We start from the raw sequence: 24,690 nt of genomic DNA, 5'->3' as shown, positions 1-24,690 counted from the left end.
GACCCCTCTCTGAGGACATACTATTTGATATTTAATAGTCAACTATTTAACTGCTGGCAGAGAATTTGTTTTTCTTTACTGGTACAGTTGCCTACAAGTAACCACTGCGTCTGTATGGAATCCCAGTTAAACTCATTTGCCCGCTAAATCACTGGCACAGTTGTTTCTGTGTTTCTGCTGGTCTCCTGACTAGGGTAAATAGATTTTTTTTATTTGTGTGTTCTCAGGAAATGTCCACAAAACAGGGGCTATAACAGGAAGATTTACTACTAAAGATAAACAACTTGCCAGCAAGGTGGAGCAAATTCAACAGAACAGAAACAGGAACAGAAGAATTGTAGAAACGGCTTAGTGGAAAAAGTAATTCCTGATGGACGTGCATTTGGAGCTCCAGAACCCACATAAGACTGAATGTGGTGAGCACCAACCTGTAACCCCGGTGCGACTCAGAAGCTGTACTGGCGCGGTGACAGGTTCTGCCACTTTCATTTAGAATTGTTTTCATGTTATGGGCACAGTGCTAAGGAAAGCTTTCTATACACAGCTGCTACCCAGGGGAGGCACACCTGAGTCGGAGGGAAATCTCAGCAGCCAGCTGCACTGTGATGCTGAGGATGGAACTGCCTGTGAGTGTTATCAGGCAAGGATAGGGGTTCTCCAGAGGAGGGGGTCGTTTCCCATCTAGTTCATTGTCCCTTAAAGTGTCATCTTCTGTGCTTAAAAATACAGAAGCTAAGGTTTCTCCAGGCTGGCTGAATCAGTCTCCACTTTAACAAGATGATTCTGTATGTACACTACAATGCCAGAAGCAGCGAGACAGCATCAAGGACAAAGACCTGGGTGAGGAGCAGAAGGTCATGTTCTCAGCAGATACTGTAACCAGTACACATCAGGGAAGAGGAGAACTGACTACAGGATTCTTATGTGGAGTGGGAACCGACATGATTGTGCAGATGAAATACAGACCGTGCTGCGAACAAGTAACTGGAAAGATACTGAACTGCTACAAGGCAAACAACCAACTGAGGTCAGTGTGAATGAAAAGCGTCAGTGTGAGGAGAAAGTTGCAGGATTACGTAAGGTCTGCACAGCAGACTAGAAAGGCTGAAGAAGGCTCTCCGGCTCTGGCACTTTCATGGTTAAGTCAACTCCTTAGTCACACAAGCTTTGCTATGAATCAGCATGCCTGGTTGTCTTTGTTTTCTAGATGGAAGGAAAATTAATGTTGAAAACATCCAGTGTTGTGCAGGGAAAAATATCCCTTGAGATTAGGAAAGGAGGCTGGGCTAGGGACCAATCAGGCAGGGTGGGGGTGGGAGCTGGGACAGTGTTCATGTGTTGAAGGCAGCTGAGGCCAAGGGACAAGAGACGTAAAATGAATTCCCACAACAGGGTGGGCAGTGTGTTGGCAGTGCAGTAGCCAGATAGGAGCTAGGTCCCTCTGAGATTTACAGTCTTGTAAACCCCAGTGCATGGCATGCTAGGGCTGGGGTCTCCGTTTGCACACATAAAAAGGAAGTGAGTGGGGGGGGGGAGACTCTGCCTATGTGAGGCTTTTCTCACCTCCACACAGCAGGGGGCTGGGCTGACTGAGTTGTTGGGCCCCCATTGGCTACAGTACCATTTGCTCTTCTCTAGTTACCATGACAACAACCTATGTCAGGCACTTGCCGCTCACCAAGGACACACTGAAGTATTCCAGCGCAGCCTCTTATTTTACTCCTCTGGCTTTGACTGTTTAGAGCTCAGACTGCATTTACTCTGGCGGTGATGGCAGAGAGCTGATCTGAAAAGCCTCCTACTTGTAATGTGGAAGGTGCCTTGAGGATTACCAGGCTGATGTGGGCCGGAGCCCAGTGACCCAAGCATAGGCCGTGCTGCATCAAGTCACCTGAGAGGAGATGAGGGTAGAGGTAGGAAGGCAGGGCTGAGCCTAAAGACAGATGTTAGGCAGGAGTGACGCGGAGGATGACTGGGTCTTTATCATTTCCTTGAGATCCATGGCTGGCAAAATTTCTAAGAGACTTATCGATCGTGAAAAGTATGGCAGGCTAAGGGCAGGGGGCTGATGAGTCTGAGGAGCATTCCAAGTTTCCAGACCTATCTCTGGGGTACGGAGAATACAGAAGACAAACTATGTCTCTGTGGGCCTCAGAACGAGAAATTGGAACCTATCAAGGTGCCAGTGAGAGCAAAACCTCCCACAGAAAGCGGGAAGCTGGGATCATTAGCAAGAAAAAGGCAGTGGCTACACGGAGAGTTGTTATGATGTGTCACGTAGGGAATGGCAAGAAACACCACGCACATGTGTTCCGTGCCTGTGCAATTTCTTTGACTAGTTTAGACCTGATGCTGGTTGGATCTGCAGGTGTGGAGAGCCAATAAGATATTGACAGAGAAACACTGTTTGGCATTGGAGGAGAGTGGCAGTGTTTGGAAGAGTATCAGTGAGCCTGGAGGACAGAAGGTCAGTGAGGTAAACCAGACACACAGACAAGTGCTACATGAACACATCCATATGCAAAATGTAAAAAAGCTCATCCGGAGGCAGACTAAGGACACAGGAACTGTAGGAAAAAGTGCAACAGCAGACCTACAGCTCCTGGGGACCAGCCTTGGCAGGAACACTGGAAATGTGGGTTGTAAGTGGGATACTGCTGTGTTACACTGTGCTTGAGTTGTCAATTACATAGTGCACACTTACGTTATATTACCACGGTGTACACTACACATATATAATTTCAGCTGCTAATAAAATAAAACCACAGTTAGGGAAAGTATGGGTCTTTTTGAGGTTTTCTAGAACTACAAATATGGTAATTTTGAAAAATGTTAAGTTTAGGTAGGAGGGTCGTTATAAGGTTGGAGACTATCCCAGTCTTCTGTGAGTTCTGGACCAACCAGGGTTACAGTGAGTCTCTGCTCTAAAAGACAAAATAAAACACTGTATGGTATGTTTGTTTTCTGTACTATGTATAGTTGTGGTTTACTTATTACTATGTAAGTGATTGTATGTGCACCTCCTATATGCCGTACTCACAGAAGCTGGAGGAGAGTGCACTGGGAGCCCGGGAAGGGAAGCCAGGTCCCCAGGAAGAGCAGCAAATACTCTTAAGCACTGAGCTATGTGTCTAGCCCAGTGTATGTATATCTTAAGATCTGCAATTCTCTCATACTATGTGTTTAATGGAAAGTGCTCTGAAGGAACAGTGTGTATCACGTTCGTTGTCACACCACGCAGCCCAGTGTGGTATCATACGACTAGAGACTGCAGAGAAGGCCTACAAGGGGAACTTGTACAGCGACAGGCTTGGGCAGTCCGATGTTTATCTCGGATTACTCAACAATGAAATAGAGCAATACTGAATGCCTCTTGAAAGTTGATATGGCACTGAATTTTATGGTCTTCATCTTAAATGTCACCAACAGTCCACTCTGAAGGTTCAGTCACAGCTAGCAGTGCTCCTGAGAAGGGAGGAGGGCTTTTAGAAGTGGGGCTTGCAGCAATGAGGCCCTTGAGAGTTACACTGGGAAACCCCTCCACCCTCTTCCTGACAGCCACTAAAGGAACAGGTCTGTTCTGCCATATGGCATTTGCAGTAGTTTGGCCTCTACAAACTCACTTGTTTGAAGGAAGTGGCACTATTAGAAGGTGTGGCCTTGCTGCAGTGGCTGTGACTTTGTTGGGGGAAGTGTGTCACTAGGAAGATGGGCTTTGAGGTGTCAGATGCTCAAGCCAGGCCGAGTATGACACTGACTTCTGCTGCCTGCAATCAAGCTAAAGAACTCTCCCCTACTTCTCCAGCACCATGTCTACCTGTTAGCCGTCAAGCTTCCTGTAATAACAGACTGAATCTCTAAAATTGTAAGCCAGCCCCAATTAAAACCCTACTAAATGTTTTCTTTATAAGATATGCCGAGGTCATGGTGTTTCTTCACAGCAGTAGAAACCCTAACTGAGACTTCCTTCTACAATGGTGTGTTTTTTTCTTTTTTTCCCGTACCCTTTCATGACAGTCTACTTGCCATAAGCCCAAAATAATATGGCAAAGTAACATGGGCTGCAACAACAAAAACTGACATTTTCTCCTTCTAAGAATCTGCCCAGAGGTGGGAATCTACATTCTGCTGACTCAAGATCTAGTCACACACAGAGATGACAACTAAACGTTTTGCCATTACCTTGGCCAGTCTTGTCACTCCTCTGTCCTCATGACCTGCTTCTTCCAAAAGCTCTTCCAGGAGCTCTAAGAGCACCCGTGAGGAGCAGCTTCTGATCTCTTTCTCAACTGCAAAGGGCCTGTTTTTTTCCTGCAACCTTGTTTCTCCACCAGTCTCTCCAGGAGTGTGACAATTCTTACTGGCCATCTTTCAAGGCCTGGATTGTTGCAGTGAAAGCACATGGTGTGTGTGTGTGTGTCACGTGCCTATGTTGTTTTGATCTTTGTGGATTCTATAGGGACTTCTGCTCCCACAATGGTTGATGCTGACTGATTAATTCATTCCCTCAAGCACATACAGTGCATTACTTAGACCATAATATTCAGGTGAGACTCACGCCCTTTGCCATTGAAAACAGGGAGAGGCTGACAAGTAAACAAATGATCACAATATGAGACGCAGATATAAAGTTTAATGGAAATACACAGGTTATATTTTCCTTCTTCTTTCAAGGGGAAATGATGTTTCCCATCACACAGGGTTTTGTACTTGGGGTTAGTCAGAGATAGAAATAACAAAACACAACTTACCGAGTGTGTGGAAAGGCCGTTGGCTTGGGAAATGAGAGAAGAATCCAGGCTTTAATGCATTCGTAATCACAATGTCGAAAAGGTCTGAAAAATCCTCCCTAAAATGCAAAGTGAGTTTACCTTAAGGAATTAGAAAAGTTGCAGAAGTTACTCCCTGCTTATGCATTCTCTCCGGGTATCATTGTTCACCTTGTCATGTGCTTTACAAAGTTCACCTTACACACCTTACACTCCTCTTACACTCCTTACACTCCTCTTACACACCTTACACTCCTCTTACACACTTTACACTCCTCTTACACAGTTTACACTCCTATTACATACCTTACACTCCTCTTACACACTTTACACTCCTCTTACAAACCTTACACTTCTCTTACACACTTTACACTCCTCTTACAGTTTACACTCCTCTTACACACCTTACACTTCTCTTACACAGTTTACACTCCTCTTACATACTTTATATTCCTCTTACACACTTTACACTCCTTTTACACAGTTTACATTCCTCTTATACACTTTACACTCCTCTTACACACTTTGCATTTCTCTTACACACTTTACATTCCTCTTACATACTTTGTATTCCTTTTACACACTTTACATTCCTCTTACACACTTTACATTCACCTTACACACTTTACATTCACCTTACACACTTTACGCTGGAAACTACACTGGAAAGAGAGGCTGGATGGATGCTAGCTAGGCTGTCTGAAAATATAACAATTACTTAAAGCACAAAATAACAGAGGAAAATCTAGTGAAGAAAAAGAAAAAGGAGAGAGAGAGACAAATAGGCAGAAAAGAAGAGAGAGAGGAAGGGAGAGTGGGGAAGAGAGGGAGAGAGAGATAGTATTGGGGTAGAGAGGGAAAGAACACAGACACTGTGCTGACCTAGACTCCAAATCACTCTCTCCTGAAAACATCGTGGTGAGCAAAAGTCTCTGGTAGCTGGAGATAGCCCATGGTTTCAAATCTGAGGAGTGGAATTTGTCTATACATGTAAGCATGAAGACTCAACAGACTTGTCACTACAGTCCCTGCAGAGAGCAGCATTGCATTTATCTCAGTGGCAATTCTCAGTGTTCAAAACATAAAGAAGGTATTTTATTTTGAAAACCAGTAGACTTGTAACAGTTTTAGATGACAGTACCCGTGTGCACTGTGTGGTAAGTTAAGGACTATCTGGAGAAAGTCTCCCTAGGCCCCCTATCCCCATGGAGACAGTGCTCCAGAATGTGTTAGGTAAACGAAAAGCACAAAGAGAAGAAGCAGGATTTTGGTGATCCGTGCCTGTGGGAACCGAAAGCCCTGTGTTCCGATACATGGAGCTACACCAGGAGTGCAAAGGTCTCAGGAAGAAGTGCTCTCCTCGGGTGCCCAGGACTCACCTTAAATTCACTTTAAGCATAACTGCCTGTGCATTTTGTAAAAGCAGAAAACCCATCCCCAGGCTTATGCCACAGAACAGACTCAATCGGCACACACCCTAAAGAACACAGAAATCCTGGGGCTAAAGACTGTTAGTGGAAGTAAGCTGAGGGGTACAGCTTAGTTCACACTCAGGGCGACTGTGCTTTCTGAGACGTGAAATCTTAGAAGCAATCTAAGGACCCTCTGTGGAATCCTGCTTTGCTTGTGGGCCTGCCCTGGTATTGCCACAATGACAGTGAGTAAAGCTTAGCAACTGTTCTGTGCAGTATGTATGACTAGCATGTACCCTGCACTACTTAAACATCCCCCATATTCACAAGGAATTGTTGTCCTAGCTTTAAGACAATGAAAGTAAGGCTTAAAGAAGTATAAACTGTAGCCCAGGCCACACAGGAAGAAGGGCCTGAAACGTGTTATGTCTGTTCAAACTCTATGGCCATGACTTTATATTAACCCCACGTGTGGCTTTGCTAACAGGCACAGGGCATACATCTGCACTGAAACAGGTACACCCCACATCCCGCAGTTGTCAGGGAGCCCTCAGCAGGTTACCTAAAGCCAAACAAAGACATCCATGAAGAATGGCTCCTCACTTACCCAAGGATGTAACTGCCAAGAAGTTTACAGTAATCACTGTGAGAACTAGTGATCAACATAGTAATTTTCCCAGCATCTTTCAGCTGTTGAAGCCACTTTCTTACAGACTCAGGACAGCGGTACACGTATTTGCCTAAATTTCTTTTTATTTCCGGGAAGAAGAATCCACAGTTTTCTGAAAAATTTAAAACATAAAAGGCAGCATCTTTAATAAAATGTTTTCAAACTTCGTTTCATCTCAGTCAAGCTTTCAAAGAGAAACAAAAGGCATAAGGACTAGGTTCACATGATCTGGCCCTTAGGTTAATACTAACTGGTGTTTTTTAAGACAGGGTCCTAGCTATTATAGAACTCACTATATAAACCAGACTGGCTAGAATTACCTGTGTCTGCCTTCAAGTGCTAGGATTGAAGGTATGATCCACCATACCTGGTCTCAACACATTAAAAAATATTTAAAATATATATATACTTCTGGGGCTATAGAAACGGCTAAGGTGTGTGGTTCTTGTGGAAGGCTTGAGTTCTCACAAACTGCCTGTAATTCCAGCTGCAGGGGCTCAATGTCTCCTGTTCTTCTCAGCACCGTCACCGAGGTGCAGTTATCCCACAAAGACACACTATACACACTTAATGGAAAATAAAAAATAGAACTTTAGAAAACATTATTCGTTGTTTACTTTTAAACTGTCGGGATAATTGATCATACTTTTCACAAGAATCGACATTATTAAAATAATATAGTGCAGTATCACCAGCTTGTCAAAAACAGAGAAAACCTTACTGTATTTGAAGTAAGTTGATTAATAAATACCCAACAAATACTTACTGAAAACAGATAAGGATCAAACGTTCACAGAATGCACCAGGAGCCCATCTTTGTCATAAAGCAGCTATTAATTCAGCTGTGTCTGTCCTTCAGAGGCACGGAATGTATGTCAGATGAAATATAAAACTATATAGCTAGGCAGCAGTTACTTCAAGGTGTCAGAGCAAAGCTACCAGAGCAGGTTGGAAGGTACTCGGGAGTCTGAGAGGCTACACTGCTTCTGCTGGCCCTGGCTCTCACTACATCAGGAAACTGCAGGTTTTGTTGAAAGGCTACCTGTTCTGTAGCACATTTTAAAAGGACTGTTTTCTAAGCACATGGTATTAATAATCAGAAGAAAAGCGAAATTCTTAGCTTCTTTAATGCCAGGAGAGAACAGTGCAAAGTCAAAACAAGAGGTTTTGTAGATATGGGCTACTCCCGAGACTCTGTCCAGTGATGCCCATGAAATAGCAGAAAAAATGGCATTTTAAGACTATGAAGGTCACATTTTTAAGACTATCAGGACATCACATCAGAAGAGTCTCTACATGAAGCAAACAAAAGTGAAGCCTGAAAGAGTAGCAAACACTGCTCCCTTCCTGCTGTCTCCCTCCTCTTTGCTGGAGAACACAATTTATGCGACATTTCCGGCTCCTTTCAGGGGCCTTGGATCAGCAGTAGAATCCCAGTCTCTCTGTCCACACACTCCGATAATTTCCTCATTTATCAGAGAGATGCAGAGTCATGTGTGGTCCCCAAGGGCTGAGGAAAGCTGGGTAGGAGTCAGGGACCCTGGAGTAATGAAATCACTGAGAACAGGGCTAAGTTTCTGTTCAACTTCACCATGATAACAAACTCTACTTAGACTCGCAGCTGGTACCTTCCTCACAAAGAACAAGTCAGGGGTCGAGAAGAGAAATATGAGGCAACCTGGACTCTTGGTAACATCAGCGGGTCCCAGGACAATCCTCTGAGCAATAAACCTCTAGGTGAACTTGGCTCTTGAGATACACTCATTTTACTAATAGTTCTACACAGTGCAGAAAACAATGCACCACAAGGACATTGCAACCGCAGTAGGACACAGCACAAGACAGAATATGCTATATTGAGAAACAAGTCCGATGTCAGAAGACCAAGTGTAAAGACAAAGTTTATAGCATAGGTTTCATTTGTATCTGGGTCTCAGTGACATGTGTGCAGCTCTCTGGGTCACTAATACTTCAGAAGCTGCCCAATGAACCTTAAAATTAAAAATATATTTTCTGTTCTTCAATGAAGAGAAGGTTCTATAAATAAAAGGATGTTAAGAAAAAAAAAATGTCAAATGCAAATGGCCAAGAACACAACCTTAACAAGTATTGGCGACAAGTACTAAAGTGATTTTAGAAGCTTTTCTGTGTAAGAGTGGTGTAATAAACAGACTTGACAGCTGGAAAACAAAGATTTATTATGCATGATGCCAAAAACATTTACAATCTTCTCTGTGTTCACAAAATACTTGTCTGCACTATGTGTGCCTACTGCCCTCTAGTGACCAACACGCAGATTGCTATTAAAATTAGTGTTAACATGTACAAGGGATAGAAAATGCATATACATTTAAATAGCACAATCATCTAAATTATCTAAATTCATCATCTAGATAAACTTTATTACTAACTTTTAGTGGATCTAACCCAGAAATGCAGGTTAATCAGGGAAGGTTATTAATACTGGAGTTTCCCTTTCATAAGGCACTGAATGGGAACTAAAAAAGACAACACTGTTAACAGATGCCAATGGTAAATTCCAAGTTTTATGTGCAACAAAAGTTCATGGACTGACACACCTTCGCAACCTCAAATGGTGTGTGTGTGTGCCTAAGTGATGTAGAAGCCAGAAGAAACAGTTTTCAGCACCATCCACTGACCTGGAGACCTGTAAGTAAGCTAGGCTGGGGGCCAGCGAGTCCCCGGAACCCACTTGTCTCCACATTTCCAGTACTATGGTGTGTAGGCTTTAAGGTGTGAGGTGTGGGGACTGATCCCAGGTTCTGATGCCTGCAAGACAAGGATTTACCAAGCCATCTTCCTAGGCCCCTCAAACTACATTATCCAAATTTTACAATTATTTCAATTTATTGTGTGTGTTCACACTCTTTTCATGGCACACGCGTGGAGGTCAGAGGACCACACAGGGGAGTTATCTCCTTCCATACCTATGAGTCTCAGGGCTTGAACTCAGGAATTGAACTCAGGTTGTTAGCATCAGTGACAAAAGCTTGTATCTGCCTAGCCCTCTCTACTGCCATCCAAACGTGTTCTTACCGACCAATCATTACAGAATTATAAATTTTCTGTTTGATGAATTCCCCTAAGAGACTCAACTTTGAAGGTAAGAAATATATCTTTTTGCTTGGCATGAAGCTGACAGTCAATGCATGGATGCTAGATTAGTACAGAAGAAAACACAAGAACATTTATGTCTTTATATTCAAAGGGATAACATGACTTGTAGCATGCTGTCGGAAAGTGCATAACAAACAATGATTATATTTGCTATGTGCTGTCAAAGTTATTAGTATCTGAAGTTCTGGTGCATACTCATCCTTACGAAATCACACTTACTATGACACCAACAGTTAACAGTAACTGGACAAAACGGGGAATTCCGTTCAGAGGTAGGAAAGAGTAATCCTGTTTGCTCTGACCTTGCAGGAGTCTGCATTTACGTTACCCACTGAAGGAATTCTACTTTACTGCCTAATGGAACTCATTTCTTAGACTTTTCCACCACCCTGCTTAGCTGGTATTTTCTGTGTCCAAATGGAAAGAAAGTAAAATTACAAAAAGCTGACTTTAAAGAATAAAAGTTTAGCTCTCTTTGTTAAAATCTTGGTTGCTACAGCATTGTGGGAAAGCTTCCCGGGTGGAAGCTGGAACAGGCAGCTGTGCAGAAAGAGGCCTGTAGGGATCAGGCAGGGTTGGGAGACCTCTAGTGGTCAAAGAAAAGCGGTACAACTTAAATACTAAGAAGTTAGAATCCAGAGAATCAAATAACCCTATTTTAAAAATGGGGGACAGAGCTAAACAAAGATCTCTCAACTGAGGAATATCAAATGGCTGAGAAGCACCTATAAAATTTTCAACATCCTTTGTCATCAGGGAAATGCAAATACAAATAACCCTGAGATTCCACCTACACCAGCCATAATGGCTAAGATCAAAAACTCAGATGAAAGTAGATGCTGTGAGGATGTGGAGAAAGAGGAACACTCCTTCATTGTTGGTGGGGTTGCAAGCTGGTACAACCACTCTGGACATCAGTCTGTGGTTTTTCAGAAAATTGGATATGGTACTACCTGAGGACCCAGCTATATACCACTCCTGGGCATATACCCAAACAATACTCCAACACATAATAAGGACACATGCTCCACCGTGTTCATAGCAGCCTTATTTATAATAGTCTGAAGGTGGAACAAACCCAGATGTCCTTCAACAGAGGAATGGATACAGAAAGTGTGGTCCAACAATGACCTCATGAAATTCTTAGGCAAATGGATGGATCTAGAAAATATCATCCTGAGTGAGGTAACACAGTCACAAAAGAACACACACATGGTATGCAGTCACTGATAAGTGGATATTAGCCCAAAAGCTCGGATTACCTAAGATATAATTCACAGACCACAAGAAGGTCAATAAGAAGGAAGACCAAAGTGTGGATGCTTCAGTCCTTCTTAGAAGGGGGAACAAAAATATCCACAGGAGGAAATACAGAGACAAAGTTTGAAGCAGAGACAGAAGCAAAACCCATCCAGAGACCACCCCACCTGGAGATCCAGCCCATATACAGCCACCAAACCCAGACAGTATTGCTGATGCCAAGAAGTACATGCTGAGAGGACCCTGATATAGCTGCCTCCTGAGAGGCTCTGCCAGACCCTGACAAATACAGAGGCAGATGTTCACGGCCAACCATTGGACTGAGAATGAGGCCCACAGTGGAGGAGTTAGAGAAAGGATTGAAGGAGCTGAAGTTATGCAACCCCATAAGAACAGAAATACCAACCAACCAGAGCTTCCAGGAACTAAACCACTATCCAAAGAGTACACATGGAGGGACCCATGGCTCCAGCTGCATATGTAGCAGAGGATGGCCTCATTGGACATCAGTGGGAGGAGAAGCCCTTGATCCTGCCAAGGCTGGATGCCCCAGTGTAGGGGAATGTCAGGGTGAAGAGGTAGGAGGGTTAGGGAGGGTTAGGGGGCACCCCCATAGAAGCAGGAAAGTGGGGGAAGGGATAGAGGGTTTATGGAGGGGAACCAGGAAAGGAGATAACATTTAAAATGTAACTAAAATATATCCAATAAGGAAAAAAGTAAACTGCCAGAGTTCAGCAGACACCTGTGCCACATCAGCACTGCTGCCAGCCCTGGGCAGCAGACACAGCCCAGCTACCACCAGTGCTCCTGCAATGAGGCAGGAGCTGGCAGAGCTGTGAAGCGGCCTGGGGACACCAACACCACCACCATTAACTGAAGTTACCACCACTCCCAGGTAGATAAGAGCATGTTGGTAAACTGCTAAATACTTTACCTAAGCTAAATATGCTGTGGAGATGATCCAATTGAATTTTCGGGGAAAAAAAGCTTGTATATGAAAGACTGAGATATTTACTGGAGGATGAAAGAGTAAATTTCTGTTGTGCATTTACAGAGAGCAAAGCATGTGGGGGAAGGTTAAAAAACAGATCTGCCATTAGAGCATCACAAACTACACTCTCACTATACTGTGTGATGCTCTAATGCTCAGTTCATAGTAAACAAATATGAACAAATGACAAAAACCAGTATGCTACATATAATACGCAGAAAAGGACCCCAAATATATATAATAAAGACATGAAGTATACTTTTAAGAATACTTTATTTCTCTCTCTGTAATGTAATTTACGTACCTATGCCTCACCCTAAAGATCTGACTCAGCTTGGCTGGGCCACAACATAGGTAGATTTTGAAGATCTTCAGGTATTTAGAAGATGACATTAGGGTAAGAAGAACTGTTCTGAATGTCTACATTCAAAGAGATTTTCTGCAATCAAGGGCATTTTACCTTTAAAGTATCTTTATTGGATAATATATACCTCTGTTCATAATAAAAGAAACTTGCACATAATCAACTGCTGTTTATTATGCTTTGTATATTTCAGTGAATGGTGTGTGTGTGGTGCAAATGCTCGTGGAAGTTAGTTGTGGGTTCTCGGGACCATACTCAGGTTGTCAGGCTTGGTAGCCAGTGTCTACTTTACTAAACGCTGAGACATTTTACTGGCCCAACTTTTGATTATCTGAAATGTTATTGGGGAAGATTATCTTTAAAATGTCTACTCTTATGTAAATTAGCAAGATATCTTAGTTGATTCAATTTGTTATCTATAATGAGAGAATTCATTGGGGGGAGAGGGTGTCACAGGGTTCCTTTAGAAATATTATTCATATGGTTCTAATGAATCGATGATAAGCCAAAGATCCTTCTTTCCTTCTGTCTTGAAAGCTATTGTCTTAATTTTCTTTCTATTGCCCTGATTAAACATCATGACCAAAAGTTACTTGGGGAGGAAAGAGTTACTTCAGTAGCTCATCTCCCCAGAGGGAAGTCAGGGCAGAAATTCAATGCAAGAAAGAACTTGGGGCAGGATCTGAAGCAGAGGTCATGCAAGAAAAGCACAGTTCGATGGTTTACCCTCGGAGGTCACTTGACGCCTTCCTTATACCTGCAGGAATACCCACGGTGCACTGGCCTTCCCTCACCAATCGCTAGTCAGGAAAATACCCCACACACTTGCCCACCAGTCAACAGAGGGAGGCAATTTCTTAATTCAGATTCCTTCTGCCCAGATGACTCCAGATTTTGTCAAGTTGACAAAAAACCCCTGACACAGCTATGCAAGGATTAGAAAAGTATACATGTGATTGATAAGCCCTAGGTTTTTGGTGTCTAGGTAGGGTTATATGTATTCTCTTCATCATTTACCACAACCTCTGCAATACCCGTGTGGCCTATGCAGCTCCCTGTAGAATCTGGAGCCTGTCTCCCCCACAATGACTTACTATGAAGAACAGTCTGCTCTCTCTGGTATGGTTACTAGGTAGATATCGACATTCTTGGAGAAAACAATACAAAATGAGGCTTAGATGGGTTCCCGCCCAGAGTGAGAGCCAGGCCACCACCATCAGGACTCACGGCCTGCCCACAAACTGCTGAACACCAGAGGAGCCTCAGGAGTGCTCTCCCTGCTGAGCCATAAAGTTGGAAAACCTAGGAAAGACATCGGCAGTCACAGACGCAAGCATCACCAACAGAACACAAGACATGGAAGAGAGAATCTCAGGGGCAGAAGATACCATAGAAAACATTGACACATCAGAGAAAATGCAAAATTCAAAATGCTTCTAACCCAAAACATCCAGGAAATACAGGACACAGGAGAAGACCAAACCTAAAGATAATAGGTGTAGAAGAGAGCAAAGACTCCCAACTAAAAGGCCCAGTAAATATCTTCAACAAAATTATAGAAGAAAACTTCCCTAATCTAAAACAAGGGAAGCCCATGAACATACAAGAAGTCTACAGAACTCCAAATAGATTGGAACAGAAAAGAAATTCCTCCAGACACATAATAGTCAAAACACCAAATGTTCAAAACAAAGAAAGAATACTAAAAGCAGTAAGGAAAAAAGGACAAGTAATATATAAAGGACTGAACGAAATTACCCCAGACTTCTCAACAGGGACTATGCAACCTAGAAGATCCTAGACAGACATCATACAGACCCTAAGAGAACACAAATACCAGCTGAGATGACTATATCCCATAAAACTTTCAATTATCCTAGCCCTACTGTCCCGCCAGCAAGAACGATGCAGAACATGAAATAGGATTCTTCTGCGGTAAAGCTTTAATGCTCTCGAGAGGCAGAGCATAAGCTTGCAACACGTGAAGACAAAGACCCCGAACTATCTAGCCCATCCCCTTATAAAGGGATCAGTCCTCGCCTTGGACGTGGAGCCCCCTGATTGGTTGAAACTCATCAGGCCCTATGATGCCACGGGAGAGGCAGAGCTCAAGGAGTGGAAAGTTACCCAGTGCGTGTGCACATGACTTGTTTACTGCTAACTCCAGCCGGATGTCAGCACCATCTTGTAATGGAGAATGTGCAGGCAGCGCCCCACACCCTACAAATGATAATAGATGGAAAACTTCAAAACAAGGAGGGAAACTACACCGTAGGAAAAACAAGAAAATAATCTTCTTACAACAAACCCAAAAGATGAAAACCACACAATCATAATTCTACCTCTAACAACAAAAATAACAGAAAACAACAATCACTATTTCTTAATATCTCTTAACACTGCATTGGTGGAATCTCAGGGTTGTATTGATTTGCATTTCTCTGATGACTAGCAATGTTGAGTATTTCTTCAGGTGTTTCTCAGCCATTCGATGTTCCTCAGTTGTTTAGCTCTGTACCTCATTTTTTCATGGGATTATTTGATTCTCTAGAGTCTAGCTTCTTGAGTTCTTTGAATATATTGGATATTAGCCCTCTATCAGATGTAGAGATCCTTTCCCAATCTGTTGGCTGCTGTTTTGTCTTCTTGACAATGTCCTTAGTCCTACAGAAACTTTGCAATTTCATGAGATCCCATTTCTCGATTCTTGATATTAGAGCATAAGCCATTGGTGTTTTGTTCAGGAAAATTTCCCCTGTGCTATGTGTTCTAAGCTCTTCCCCACCTTCTCTTCTAATACCTTCAGTGCACCTGGCTTTATGTGGAGATCTTTGATTCACTTGGACTTGAGCTTTGTACAAGGAGATAAGAAAGGGTTTATTTTCATTCTTCTGTATGCTGACTGCCAGTTAAACCAACACCATTTGCTGAAGAGGCTGTCCTTTTTCCATCAAATGTTTTTAGCTCTTTTGTCAAAGATCAAGTGACCATAGGTGTGTGAGTTCATTTCTGGGTCTTCAATTCTGTTTCACTGATCTACCTGCCTATCTCTGTACCAATACCATGCAGTTTTTATTACAATTGCTTTGTAATATAGCTTGAGATCAGGGATGGTGATTCCCCCGGAAGTTTTTTTATTGTTGAGAATAGATTTTACTACTCTAGGTTTTTTGTTATTCCAAATAAATTTGCAAATTTCTTTTTCCAACTCTATAAAAAATTGAGTGGGAATTTTGACAGGGATTGCATTGAATCTATAGATTGCTTTTGGCAAGATGGACATTTTTACAATGTTGATCCTTTCAATCCATGAGCATGGAAGATCTTTCCATCTTCTGAGATCTTCAATTTCCTTCTTCAGAGTCTTAAAGTTCCACCTCACACCAGCTAGAATGGCTAAGATCAAACACTCAGGTGAGAGCAGATGCTGGCAAGGATGTGGAGAAAGAAAAACACTCCTCCACTATTGGTGGGTTGCAAGCTGGTTCAACCATTCTGGAAATCAGTCTGATGGTTCCTCAGAAATTTGGACATAGTACTACCTGAGGACCCAGTTATTTCACTCCTGGGCATATACCCAAAAGATGTTCCAACATTTAACAAGGACACATGCTCCACCATGTTTATAGCAGCCTTATTTATAATAGCCAGAAGCTGAAAAGAACCTAGATGTCCTTTATCAGATGAATGAATACAGAAAGTGTGGTACATTTACACAACAGAGTACTACTCAGCTATTAGAAACAATGACTTCATGAAATTATTAGTAAACTTTTGGAACTAGACACTATCACCCTGAGTGAGGTAACCCAGTCACAAAAGAACACACATGGTATGCACTCACTGATAATTGGATACTATATTAGAACACACAGAAATCCAGACAGCATGTGAAAGCCTGTCCTTAGTAAATGGGATCAGCTAAGTGGGACACTAAAGTAAGGATAGTTAATGTCATTTGGTGAGATCAAATCATCTAGTGTTCAAAACTAAACTCCTTATGCAGATGAAGTTTTTAACGAGAGGTACACTATTTCTTTACCTACTTCTCTGAGCATCTTCAATCGCCTCACAAATTTATTTTCTTATTAATAAGTTAAGCAAGCTCAGTATTTATAAACTGACTTAAATGACATTGTCTAATGAAAAACTGCTTTTCTTAGGTAACATATGTATATGCCTTCACGTATGGAATCTTGGGCATAATGTCAGGTACAATGCTAATTTGTATCTGGTCACCTTTTTAATAATGTACTCTATAGTTCAGAAGTAGTCACTTCACTCTGCCACTTTCTCAAACACCTATGAAATTTTAAAAAGAAAAGTCTAATTCTGCTCTTGCTGCTGCCATTACAATTCTGATACACTTTATTTTCATCTGTGGATGACATATTTTCAGGTTCACTTGATGTTCTTGGTAATAAAGGAATAGCAGAAGCTTTAGCAAGATAATGTAAGTCCAAGGCTAAAAACAGCAGCTGGCAACATTTTCCCATGTTAATGTCAGAGGATGAAGAAAGACCCAGACAGCCTTTGTTAGGTCATGAGAAGGATCTAGAAAACTTGGATGCTACGAATAAAGTTTATCCTGCTTAAATACCACCTTAAATATTATCTGTATAAGAAATGGGATCTCCACATGCCCAGGAACAGTGGTCTAAGGATGCCTTGCAGATAAAAATTGGGCTAGGTTTTAGGAGCTAGCTTCAGGAGCTCTATGGGTTTCATGTCAAGCAGTTTTGTTTTTTATGTGCCAGACGTAAGTCACCCAGAGGGTGTTGTGTTCAACAGAGTTTGGTGACTGACTGATTTTCCTAATTTGAAATCTATCAGGTCCTTCAGAAGAGAGGATCTGGAAAGAAAACAAGTGAACTGTAACGGAATGCCTCCCAGCACGGTAAATTTGAAGGTGCTCATTCTAGTCTCTAAAAAAAAAAAAAAAAAAAAAAAAAAAAGTTCAGGCTAATTTCTTTGAGCTCTGAGGCAGAAAGAAATCAGAAACAGTAACAGGAACATCACCTAGTTCTAGTCTAGATATTACAATTCACTTGCTATAAAATTTTAAAGGAAATTTACCTCCCACTGGAGACTCAAGTGCTCAGTTATTTAACCAGCGAAAGTCCTAGAACAGTGTAGTCACTGTGGTTTTTATAACCTGAATTTTCTTCTGTAGTCTGTGGCCTGAAAGAGTGCCATGACTGCTTTAGTCTCCACATGTCAAGAACTCCCAGAGGACATGATAACAAAGATGAACACACGAGGGACAACTAGTGTGCATGCGCCACTGATCCCGTGAGAAGTAGAGTAGAGAACACAGCAGGGGATGAGGTGACCAGTCGTTTGCCTACCATTTACCACAGCTTGGAGTGTCTGTCACACTCAGCTAGAAACATCAGAATCCTGGAAAGAAGGGTTCGAGGGTAAATGGTGGCTGAGTAGGGTCAGATTCCCGAGAACAGCCTGCTCTAGGTGGGCTTCTAGTTTCAGCCTTTCTTCCCATCCCAGCCCTCATTTTGATTCCCTGGACAAATTCCTTTTCCTTCTGCCTTTTCTGCACTGACTCCTTCCAATTTCCAATTCATTAAGACTCCAGTGTTTCTTTATTTATTTTCTGTACAATTCATAAACTGAACAACAGATTTTCACCTTCCATTTATGACCCATGACCACATATACAAGGAGCACACATGTGCACATGCATACACACACACACACACACACACACACACACACACACACAGACTGTATAATGCAGAGGCAGAGTATACAGACTGTACAGGTAGAGACTAGAACAACAGGCAGTTACAGAACCACATGCAAATGATGGTCATGAAACAGCTCAAGTATTCCACATGTACACTGGGTGGGAAAGCTGTATAGGTGTTCAAAATACAAAAAAAAAAAAAAAGTTGGGAAAGTCAGGTAAAATTAGCCTGTGGTGTTAGATGTCTCTCCAGGGAAAATCTCCAGGCTAGAAGGAACAGGAGAGGACTTCAGAGGACAAGGAAGACACCACCATGACAAACAGAGTTTAACAACTGCTGTAAGAAAGAGCGACTCAATAACTTCATGATCAGGAAAGTGATTTTAGCATCAGACCAAAACCAACTGTTAATCCACTCACGAAAGGTTCAAGTGGACAGAACCAATGTAAATGGTTCAAATGAAACAATCCATGTAACACACGCCAATCTGTTCATATAGACACAGGGCTATTCCTATTTTCAAACCTGAGAAGTGTTTTTGAATTGTATAAACTATGGGAGAAAGTTGTGTATTTTGAAAACCATGTGTGTACTAAGACAATGCAAGCACAAGTCATGTAGGAGAAACAGGTTCCTTAGCACACAGGTTTTCTTTTCCTCTGCCACCTTATCCAGGTAGTACCAGTTACCATGGCACTGTCCTCAGTCCTGGAGGACATTCTCAATAAAGGAAGTAAATCACTGAGAATTGTCACTCTTTCTGGCTTCTTCCACAGAGTCCCTGAATCTATTTTTCTAATTTAACAGTGTTGGGAACAGCTGTCATTGTTTTAAGAGTTGAATGTTTTTCTTCGAAGTGTTTATGAATTCATGAACCACATTTCCCCTTTCCCAGTCCATAATCTTTGAATTCCATTCTTAGCTTAATGGAAATATCATGAGGCTGGATTTTTGTCTGGCTCTGTAAATAACTATCAATCAGGATTTAAAATGGCACTGAACTCTACAGGCATCAGATAACAGATTTGTATCTGTAAAAGAAAACAGTTCTTTGTTTTTAGAATTAAAGAAATAACCGTTTGCCAATAATAATTTTTAAAGGTTCATACTCTTGAAGGTAAAATTAAGGACATGTGAGCTCTCACCCCGGCCCCCAGAAGTGTAAAAACTAAGCTCAGCAAGCCACTTCTTTTCTAAAGTGTATTTCCCAATTTTACATAAATCCATGCACAGACACATATTCTGACCATATGCCCCAATTACCATCTTACAAATTCCATTGCTTAGCCATGAACTCAAGACTTTTTAGTTTTGAATGGAAATGGATAAAGTTTAAACCGAACTCTGTTCCTCTAGTGATCTATATATCAAATATTCTAAGAACAACAGGATCTCAAAAAAAAAAAAAAAAAACCATTCTTTCTAGGAAGATGACAGGCATACATAGACTACGCAGAGAGCTGACGTACATGAACCTGCATTATGATGGAAGATTCCTAAGTTGTCTAGGCCTGTCCTCTAGCAGGCCACTCGTCAACAGTGGCTTCTTAAAATTTGGTAAAAGAAAATAAAGTTGAAAGTCAGTTCCTGCAACAGCTTAGCCATATTTTAAGTGCTTGAGAGCCACATGTGGTTTCATGGCTACCACACTGGGAAGCACAGATATGTGCCATTTCACCATGGCAGGAAGTTGTGTCAGTTCACCTTTCTCTGGGTGTAAGTTAAATCCAGTTTATGGTTCCTAAAATGACCAGTTGTGGCTGCATACAATGACAATGTGGTCTTTGGATGAGAAAAATAAGTCAACATGATTTGGTTCAGAAATAGAGCACTTTTAAAAAATAGGAGGAATAATTATACTCCTGAAACTATTTCAATGTTTCAGGACAGGTTAGTGGGAACTATTCCCAGACTGGGTGGCTTTGCCTTCACACCTGCACCTCAAGCAGCCATGTTTACTTTCCTCAACTCTGCGCCTCTTCTAGGAGCAGCCATGCTGCCTTCTCTACGTCACCTAAATCATCATTACGATACTTGATCCTGTCAACTTGATAGGATTTAGAATCGCAATGGAAACCAACCTCTGGGTGAGTGTACCTGGGATTTTCTAGATTCCATTAGTTGAGGTGGGAAGGCTTCTCTTAAATGCAGAAGGATTATTACTCAGGCCGGGGCCCTAGACTAAACATAAAAGAAGCTGGCAGAGTCCAAACATTCCTTATTCACTGTTTCTTGAGTGGCTGCATGCCTCATGTGGCTTTCCTGCTATAGTGCATATATATATGAGTGAAGACACTTCCTTTGTTCTGTAGGTGCCTTCTGTCACACAATGACACTGGAACCAACTCTGTAAGCATTCCCCTAACTGTGCTGCTCAGAGCTCAAAGGCCCGTGGGGATGATTCCACAAGTCAGTGGCTAACTCTCACTGACACGGCAGAACACTCTCCTACATGCATTAAAATAATTCTGGATCAGCTTCTACAAAGAGCAGTGTTGAAATCCGTACAACATGTAGTACTGTGTGCCTAGAACACGAAAACGATGCTGTTCCTCAAAACATACGTGGTAAAATAACCGTTTTAGACATGCAGAGATTACAGCTAGAGCCAGAAAGGCAATAAGGCCACATTAACCCTCTCTGTAAGTTGCCTTGGTCACATTCTATCACAGCAACAGAGTAAGGAATACGGCGATCATGTCTCCTTAAACCTTGTTGTTGTTGTTGTTAGTAGTGACAGTTCTGAGGTACTATGGAAGGCAGCTCTGTTCACCACCATAGTGCCCACACTTGGTTAGGTATTTTGTGGAGTGTCCCTAATGTCCAGTGTAGACTATTAACATGACTCACTGCTGTCAATGGTGACCTTGACAGTACTTACCATAATTCTCCATGCAATCACAACACTCCCATACCATGAACAAAGTCGTGATGCACAGCTTGCATTTATAAAGAGGGGGTTGTGCTCCACCTCTTGAGGGTAAGATGTTCACACCAAATATGTTAAGTTCTTTGTATGGGCACATAGTTGTTCATTTGTATAATCATTTTTTTATAACAAACCCACTATTTTGTTTATACTTAGGGCTATAGTCTAATTCAACCTAACTTAAATTGTTCCAGCTTTGAGCATGGAGAGCTGTCATTCCCACAGCATTTTGACATGCTCCATAATTACATTTTAAACAACTTATGTGTGTAATTTTTAGCACTTCCTTAGTTGTAAGTATTACATGATACTCTGGCCAACCTGTGCATTTTCTCCCCTAGGCCTAGATCAGGTATATCTGGAAGAAGCTGGCTTTTGGCTTCTGCAACGCACACGTTCTCTTACACATGCTCATCAACCAAGGTAAACCAAGGCTCACAGTGGCTGAGGATGTCCCTTATGGAAGCTAAGGACAGACTTCTGAAGAGAGTTCCACGCTAGTTCCACCATCTGGTAGCTCAAGACCAGACAAACAATTTGAAGGAAAATGGAGAAAGGAAAAAGTACTTTCAACAAATGGTCCTCTCCCCAGTTATTCCACAGGCTTCCTTTCTTGTCTGTGTACGAGGACAACCGCAGGGCCTGTTAGTTACATTCCATCAGCACTTCTCTAATGGCGGTGGCATTTGTCTTTCTAGCCCCTCCTCCCTAGGGTACATCTGATAATACCTGGGGACTTTTTTGTTGGGTAAGGTTACTGCCACTGACATCTGAAAGCCAGGGGCCAAGCTACTGCTAAATGTCCTACAATATACAGAACACTGCTCACAACAGGGCTGAGCCTACAATATGTAGACCATTTCTTACAAAGGGTTATCTAGTCCCAAATGTTAAGTGGTAAGTTAGCTAGAGGAATGACTGCTAGAAAAATTTCACTCCACTTTATGCCACTTTTATTCTTGCTAAATTATTCTTCAGTTGTTTGCTCACTGAGAACAAAATCTAGAAGACTGTCTCTGTGCATGACTTCAGGAGTTAGTCTCTCTGAAAACAAGGAACCACTATGGTTAGCCTATGTGATTCTTAGTTGATGAGGCTCTCTGAGGGCCCCGTACTAGACAGACAGGAGCGATGCTCTTTAAAATGATCTGCCTGGGTCTAGCAGGCCATGAGCAACATGTTAAGTTCCCTCAGGTGTGGACAGTTCCAGTGAATGGTCTTGCCAAGGGAGGAACCTATACCTGTGCATCCACCATCAGTGACTGAATATGCCTGACAGCTGTCATGTGGTCTGGGCATTAGTAGTACACATGAGGTGGCTGGAAAACCTGCCAGCGAATGGGTGAACCTCATTCTGTTATCCAGAAACTGCTGTTCACTACTTGGTGACCTCAATCTGGAGAGGAAGTCAGTGACTAAATCCCTGTTTGTTGATGTAGTCACTGGCCACCCAGAAGTTGGAGAGTAGGAAAGAACCCTTCTGTTTACTGGGCTCTCTCTTGGAAGCTTTACAAAAAGCATGTTCACTCCTGGTACTTAATAAAGGCCATTTTCTGAGCAAAGCTGTTAACTGCCACTGCCTTGTATGAAAAAGTTTGGAGACCAAAAGGCAGCAGCATTATCTGGGGCGCAAATCTATTTGTAGAGCTGATGCAGTCAACATGGGAATGCAGAGAACTCAATGCATCACAATGTCCAGTACACAACTGTATATCAGCGTCAGTAATACCAGACAAAGGCTCACTCAGTAACTTCTGTGAGTTCAACTCTGTGCTAACGGCTTCACATGTTGTCTCATTGAATCCTCATAACTACAAGATAAACCTCATTATCAGGCTTCTTTTCATAAGAAGATTCAAAATAATTGTGTGAGGGTCCAATGAGAAGCAATTTTTAAAAGTAGTAGAGCTGACATTTCAGTATGTACCAGTATCATTCAATGACATGGATCATATTTACGACTGTATTAGACAGTTCTAAGGCCCTTACAGCCCCTGGAGATATTAACCACTAACCAGAAGATATCAGATAGACTTAAAAGCTCTTACATCCAATATATTATAATGGCAAGTTTTGTAGCTTTTCAAACCAGACAAGATTATAGCTAAGAGATCTAGAAGGAAAGCAAGTCTTATGGGTTTTCTACAATGTTCAGTTGTATTACATGGCTTCAAGAATGGGGACTGCTGCCAACAAACTGTCACTACTGTCTGATTCAGGACTAGGATGACATCTACATCGTATGTACACAAAGCCAATCAGTGGCCCAAAGTCCACACAGTCTGTGTCTACTCCAGCCCCAGCGAGGAAGTAAGAGACAGTACAGGTGAGGGTGACAGCCCTCCATGCCAACAACCTGGAGAGGACAAAACAGAGGAGGCAAACGGTAAGTTGTCATTGATGACTTTTTGCTATCAATACTTAAAATATGTTTATATCAAAGTATGCACAGCAATAATTAAAGATGCAAAGTAGGCTAAAAAAAATGACCACTTCTGTCTTGGTTCTTGCTCTCACTGGGAATTGCTCAACACACTACCATTTAGAGTCACTTATATTTTTTTAAGAATATTTTTATTTAATGTGTATAAGTTGTCACTACTGTCTGCATGGATGTGTGTGTATCACATAGATGACGCGTGTCTAAGAAGGCCAGGAGAGGGTGTTAGATCCCCTGGAGCTGGAATCACAGTTGTGAGCTGTCATGTGGGTGCTAGGAGCCGAGCCCAGGTCCCTCTACAGGAGCAGCAGGTAGGTGCTCTAGTCCTTTCAATTTTTTAAAAACATGACACTCACAATCCCAAATAATATAGCAGTATTAGAACTTCTAGGTTCATATGCTATGATAAAATTAACTGATGTCCATCAAGAGATGAAGATGTAATTAAGCCAGTTATACATTATTTTTACCCTTCCTTTGTAATGCTCATAGTTATAAGCTTATTATTTTACTGTTCACTATTAACTTTAAATAATATACTTCAAGCTCTATTTGTAATTCCAGGAGTTTTAATTTTCCAAAAAATAACCTAGTGATTCAGCCAATGTTGCAGTGAATATTAAAGATGGCTTAACCTTTTATCAGCCCCCAGGTCTCACTCTCAGATGCTGCTCTGGTGTGGAGCCGAGCACATGGATTCTGTCACTCTGTCCACAAGCTGCCCTCTTACGTGGTTCCCTTCTCAGGTGGTTCACTCTGCCCGCCCTGTTGCTTCTGTCCAGGGAGATATGACCACCCCGGCGTGTCCATTCCTCCACCGCCCAGCACAAACGTGACTCCAAAGCCCAGTAACTTATCAAGCAGGTCTATATATTAAATTCTCAATCCACAAACCCTCTACACAATAAGCTTACATCCAATGGACAAAGATACACACTGCCCTTATATATGAGATAAAAAGATCTATAGAAACCCTTAAAAATATTCATATCTACCACCCACCAACTCTCAC

At 42.0% G+C, this 24,690-nt stretch overlaps 1 protein-coding gene across 3 annotated transcripts in view; it reads right to left on the bottom strand.

Moving 5' to 3' along the window:
* The window catches only part of NT5DC1 (5'-nucleotidase domain containing 1), a 106,843-nt gene that overhangs the window by 17,153 nt on the left and 65,000 nt on the right, over nt 1-24,690 (bottom strand). For all 3 annotated transcript variants that reach the window (XM_080938117.1, XM_080938118.1, XM_080938119.1), the window contains exons 7-8: nt 6,789-6,963; nt 4,752-4,849 (exon numbers count right to left, since the gene is read on the bottom strand). In XM_080938117.1, the coding sequence (XP_080794243.1) occupies nt 4,752-4,849; nt 6,789-6,963 (273 nt within the window). The remainder of the gene's footprint in view (nt 1-4,751; nt 4,850-6,788; nt 6,964-24,690) is intronic.

Source organism: Micromys minutus (assembly GCF_963924665.1).
Source record: "Micromys minutus genome assembly, chromosome: 25".
NCBI lineage: Eukaryota > Metazoa > Chordata > Mammalia > Rodentia > Muridae > Micromys > Micromys minutus.
Note: the sequence above shows the minus strand (reverse complement) of the source record. Positions and strands in the feature narration are given on the sequence as shown.